This window comes from Eretmochelys imbricata, chromosome 5 (assembly GCF_965152235.1).
Source record: "Eretmochelys imbricata isolate rEreImb1 chromosome 5, rEreImb1.hap1, whole genome shotgun sequence".
Classification (NCBI taxonomy): Eukaryota; Metazoa; Chordata; order Testudines; family Cheloniidae; genus Eretmochelys; species Eretmochelys imbricata.
The window spans coordinates 88,139,960-88,145,406 of record NC_135576.1 but is presented as its reverse complement, the minus strand read 5'-3'; the positions used below and the strand labels follow the sequence as shown (position 1 = coordinate 88,145,406).

General features: G+C 42.2%; 1 protein-coding gene across 1 annotated transcript; it reads right to left on the bottom strand.

Moving 5' to 3' along the window:
• Positions 1-1,486: 1,486 nt before the first annotated feature.
• On the bottom strand, positions 1,487-3,190 carry LOC144264748 (protein FAM240B-like). The gene is made up of 2 exons (XM_077816543.1): positions 3,051-3,190; positions 1,487-1,565 (listed from the first exon to the last, which is right to left on the bottom strand). Exons 1-2 carry the CDS (start codon positions 3,188-3,190, stop codon positions 1,487-1,489), a joined length of 219 nt encoding a protein of 72 aa, XP_077672669.1.
• Between the last annotated feature and the right edge of the window lie 2,257 nt (positions 3,191-5,447).

The following is a 5,447-nucleotide window of genomic DNA, read 5'->3' as shown; positions in this document are numbered from 1 at the left end:
GTAGTGCAGCCATAACCTTTGGCCCTTGGGTTTTTGATTTCTGCTACACCAATGTAAAATCTAGTGCAACCCTGAGAGCAGAATTTGGTCTTGGCTTTAGGAGGTGCTGAGCACAGGCAAGTCAGGAGAAAATTGAGCTGCACAGCCTGGGATTTTCAAAGGAGCTAACTCCTACTAAAACTTAATGGGAGCTGTGTGCCTAACTCCCTTGAGGCTTGTCTACATGGGGACATTTACAGGTATAATTATATGGTTATAGTTATACTGTTATAACTCCCTATGTAGATGTGAAATAAGAGTGCCTTTTCAGTTTAGCTTATGTCACTTTGAAAACAGTGTAAGAAAACCATATTGAAGAAATGGAGCATAGCATATTTTAGGCAGCTTCAGCCCACAGGGAAATTCTTTTCAAAAGTTGCGATGACTTGATTTCTGAGCATGTGGTCCAAGGTAGTTTTTTATGTTTGAACTGCTTTTTTCAGGCTCCAGATCAGCCTGTCATTTCCATGTGGACAACTCCTATTGGATGCCATATTTGTTTTTTGCCCTCAGGTCACTCCAAAGTTGCATATTTGAAATGTGATGTACAAAGGAAAATATAACATTTTAAATGTGCTTTATGATAATAATTTACCTAAGCTATTTACAAACCAGAATCTCGCTTTTACTGATTTCTCCTCTGCGCCCCCCTCCCCCTTGGCAATACAAATTTTGTCTACCCTGGAACAATATGGAGACTGGAGAAGTAGTCAAATGATGTCATCGCAAGAGACTTGACAGCTGAGCAATTGAGGGACAGGGATTTTTTGTGTGTTTTGTAAGAACCCATTTTGCTGTGCATTACTCCTGTGGCAGTCACTCTAAAAAAGAAGCAACTGGATAGCATTATTCCACTGAAACATTTCCATTTTAGTAAAGGCTATTGCACATTTGTGGTAGGGGTTAGGCGGATACACTTTGAAACAATCTGTCTTATAAGGAGGAGGAATTGGACCTGCTCCCAAAGTGTATTAGTAATAAATGAATATATTTTAAGTGTATTTGTTCTCTGTGTATATTTGTGGTTTCATAGTAGTCAAAAACCCAAAAATGTATTAAACAATTTCAAAGGAAAATCACGACATTAAATTGCTGTATAATATCAGTATGTATAGAAACCTAAGGCGTATTTAGTAAAATATACAGGAGACTATTTCAATGAGCATTTAGTTAAAATGATACTAAATTCCTTTTCCAGGCAGTTGTCTGCATCAGGGAACCACAATTTAGGATCCATACACATTTATTCTCTCCTCACTGAATGAGGGGTTCACATAGAGAATAGGTCTCATCAGCAGTAGTCAAGGTTTCACATATGAACTCCCTACATGATGATGGTGCTGTAAAATAAATCTCATCAAAGCTTGTAAATAAAAATAAATTGGGTACACTACGGTTTTCTTCTGCAAAACATTTTTCCTTCTTTTCCCAAATGTGTAAGAAGCCTTCAACTAGCCGGCTCTTCATTTTGAGTCTTCATCATCTGTATCCTTTTTTCCAGCCTCTCCTTCCATTCAGTTCTGAGTCTAAGACAGGAAACATGAACACTGGTATCACCAAAAAGACTCCAGTCTTGCATATCTCTGGGCTTTGAGAGATACCACCAAGCTCATCTTTCTAACATTTTCCACCACTGCTACCATTGGTGCTGCTCCACCAGCAGTAGGGAGATCTACCAAACCCTGCTCGTCTGGAGTGTCTTCGAGCATAATGCCCCTGGGATGACATGAGGAAACCTAACCTGAGCTTTGGGGCTCAGTCATCTCTAGTTTTCATCTCTCCTGGCTTGACAAAGCTACTTTGTGAGGTCATCCCTTAATTCTCAAGATTGGCTGCTGCCACCTCCTGGACAAGCTCTTACAGTACTTTCTTGGTTTCCTCTGGCACTACTAGATTGAAAGCAAAGGAGAGACTGTGTACAGTTAAATCTACAAGATTCTTGCCAGGAGCAATACTTCTTACTTGTTGACCAGATAGGTTAGGCGAGAGGTGGGAGTTCATTTCTAGTGCAGTAGTACCTAGAGGCCCCAAAAAGGATCAAGGCACTGTACTAGGCACTGCACAGATTCATAGTAAGAGTTCCTGGCCCAAAGAGTGAATAGACAAGACAGACAAAAGATGGGAGAAATTTTACAGGTGGGGAGCTAAGGATGGAGAAATTAAGGGACTTGCCTGAGGTTACAGTGTAAATCTAAGGCAGACCCAGGAACTGAACTAGCTCAGCTGTCACACGTCCTAAGCCAGGGCACTAACTGCAACACCATCCATCCTTCCTTCCTCTTCTGTTGGATTTTAAACTTTTTTCAAAAAAAAAAAAAAAGGAAAAGGGTGGGTGAATTTTGAACGCTTCCTTTATTTGGGACCAGCTTGTGTGAAAAGGTGCATCTTCACTAGGGGAAAAAAAAGAAAAGGCGTGTTCTTACTTCGGGGTAACCAACATAAGGTAAGATCCTCTGAAGACAAGGCAGTTTATAGTTTTCACAGGTTAGCAGGCTGAGGTAAAGACTAGAGGGGAGCTTAGGGTGTGCGTTGGCCTGCTGACACATGTTGAAACTACAGCTGCCTTGTTTTAATTAGGGATTGACCGTGTGTTAGTTACATTAGCTACTCTGAGTTAAGAACACACATTTTTTCCTAGCGAACACAAGGCTAGAAAGGCTAAATGATCTAAGGCCAGATTCTCTACTGTGGTTGAGCTGAGGCTCCACACAGCACCAGACAGTGAGGGAGAAAGGTAGCATTAGTGGCTTGAGCAGGGTCCAAGAATAAACTACCCTCTCTCGTCTTTATGAGATGGCCATTGAGGTCATGGTTGAGGCACACAGCGGGAGGGGCAGCGCATGAAGCTTTGTTGTTGTATATTATACAGAGAACCCATATTTCTTGGGCTGTCATTCTGGCATCTATGGCATGCACTAAATGTATTTATTTATTATTTTTTTAAAGGATTACAATATCAACCCACAGAAGCAAGCACCCCTTCTTCCCCCCCCGCCCCCACCGCAACGTACTTTGGCAGAGCACTTCTCTGTTGACGTTCTTTTTCAATTTCCTGATGCTTAGTTTGTTTTTCAATTGTCTTTTCCCAGAAATCTGTTAGTTCCTCAGTTTCACATCCAAACACTTCAAAGCGCACATATTGACTATTCATTTTCTGTAAAGGAGAAAACCCAAATGACCAGTTACCAGTCCTCTTCTATTTTGCTGTCTGGAATATGGTGCTATTGCAGCATGCTTTAGATCTTTACATTGAATTCACATGCAGTCTTTTTACCATGGAAGCAAAAGAAGAAATTAATGGGAATGAATCATGCTTCTGCTCTGTCATTCAGAAAGCTGGCACTTGAGGTATATGCTGTACTACAGTAATTATGATTCCTAATTGTTCATCTTAAAGTGCCTTTGGTAAAATATCTTTCACCTCCATATAATTGTGGTTGTGACCTTTTAGCACACAATTCGGGATAAAGTTACTGCACTCACTTTAGCATAATGATGAAAACTTTTTGTGTGTGCAGTGCTCATAAGTTAAAGAGATAAATGTAAAAGTAACTGACATTTGTAAGATTTTTCCAAGGTTTCTCTGAAAGTAAATTGCCAATAGGCTAATTACCATTCATGTTAACACCTGCATTAATGAGTAAACCCATTTCTGGCAAGTATGTTCTCATAGTATCTTTACGCTTCCACAAGATGTAGGCAAGCACATCTCTATTTGACTATTTAATTATTTATACAAAGATAATAGAAATGTCCCCCAAAGTTCCACAGGCCAAAGACTTTACAGTGAAATTAATAGCACTCTTAATAGCTTAGTCTTTCCTTTCACTTTATTTCCACTGATTGTAGTTGATATTGATACATTTTGTAGTGTTGTAACAAAGGGTATTAATGACTTGCACATTTGGGTTTAACAGGGTGAAACTCTCCAGAGGAAGAGTTAAGGGTGTCAGGCAGCAACCATACTCAATCGTTAAGGGTATTGTGTGGGTTAAAGCACTTTCAGTGTAGTTATTATTCCTTCCAGAGCTTCTTTTTATATTGCAAAGCAAGTGCACAAAAGGAGGGTTAAGGGTTCACCTTTCTGGCCAGGGATGTTCTTGGTAAGAGTTTTGGGCTAGGGGTGTTTCTGTTCTTGAGGGCTAAGTGTTAACCATGAGTTTTGCAGTGAGATTGGAGGGAGGTAGCCGCTTCTGGGGCTGGAGCAGAGCCTCAGTTAGGGTTTATGCAAAAGACAGTTGCCTTTGTGCAGTGTGTTGCCATCTTAGTTCAAGGAAACAGGATGGTGTGTACATTTTGTAAGGAAACAAATTCCCTAGAAAATACCTGACTCCACAATTTCTGCTACAAATGGGAAACTGACCTGTCGGAGTCAAAATCTGCTACTGCTTGGGAAAGGGGAACAATAACAACTGAGGTGAGTGAAAACGTTCCCCAGCCTGATGGAATGAATCGAGGTAGCCCTTCAGGGGGAGCCTCATGAAGTGTTCCTCGTTGTAGGCCCTGATCCTGCAATTGTCAGTGTGAGGGCATACCTCTGTGCCTACCCAAAGTGCCATTAACATAAGTGGGGCTGTGCAGGCCCAGGCATGTGATTAAGTGCAATCATCAATGGGAACACTGGGGTCTGAATCAACAAAATAAAATAGATATAACTTGGCAACACATCTGGGCCCTGAATATGGAAGGTATTGGATCATGTACCCATGCTTAAGGTTACATACAGAAATAAGTGCCTTCCTGGATAGGCCCCGTAGAATAAGACGATGCCATTTTTGCATAGTCTTTACTGTTTTGTTAACATAATTATCCTCTAAATCACAACATGTATTAGGGGGTTACATGCTTTGTTGCTTCTGCTGGCCATGCTCCTGGCATCCGTTCATGATCCCAACGTGTTCCCTGTGTTCCATTTTCCCGTCCCCATCTATTTCAGGGACTTGCTGCAACTCCCCGCAATCACCTCCCTGCTAGGGTCTCTGTGTGCCCCCCAGTCTCTTTCGTCCCATACCAGAGTCCCCCATTCTTTTCCCTATTGCAGTGACTCTGTGCGCCTCCCTTCCCCATACCAAGGTCCCCCACCAGGGTTCCCCAGTTTCCTCCACTAATGGTTCTGTGTACCCCTGCACAGCAGAGTCCCCCATTCTCCACGCCATACCAGAGGCTCTGTTCCTCTCCATTCCCTTCTCCCCCCACACCAGGTTCCTTCATTTTCACAGCATGTCAGGGATTCTGATCCCCTCCAATCCCCCTTATGCCCACACCAGGGTCCCCCATTCTCTAGTCTACACCATGTCAAGGGTGCTGTGTGTCTCTCCTCCTCCACTGCCCCCATCAAGGTCACACATTTTCCTCACCATACCTAGAGCTCTGTTTTCCTCTGTTGCTCTCTGCCAATTCCTGCTATG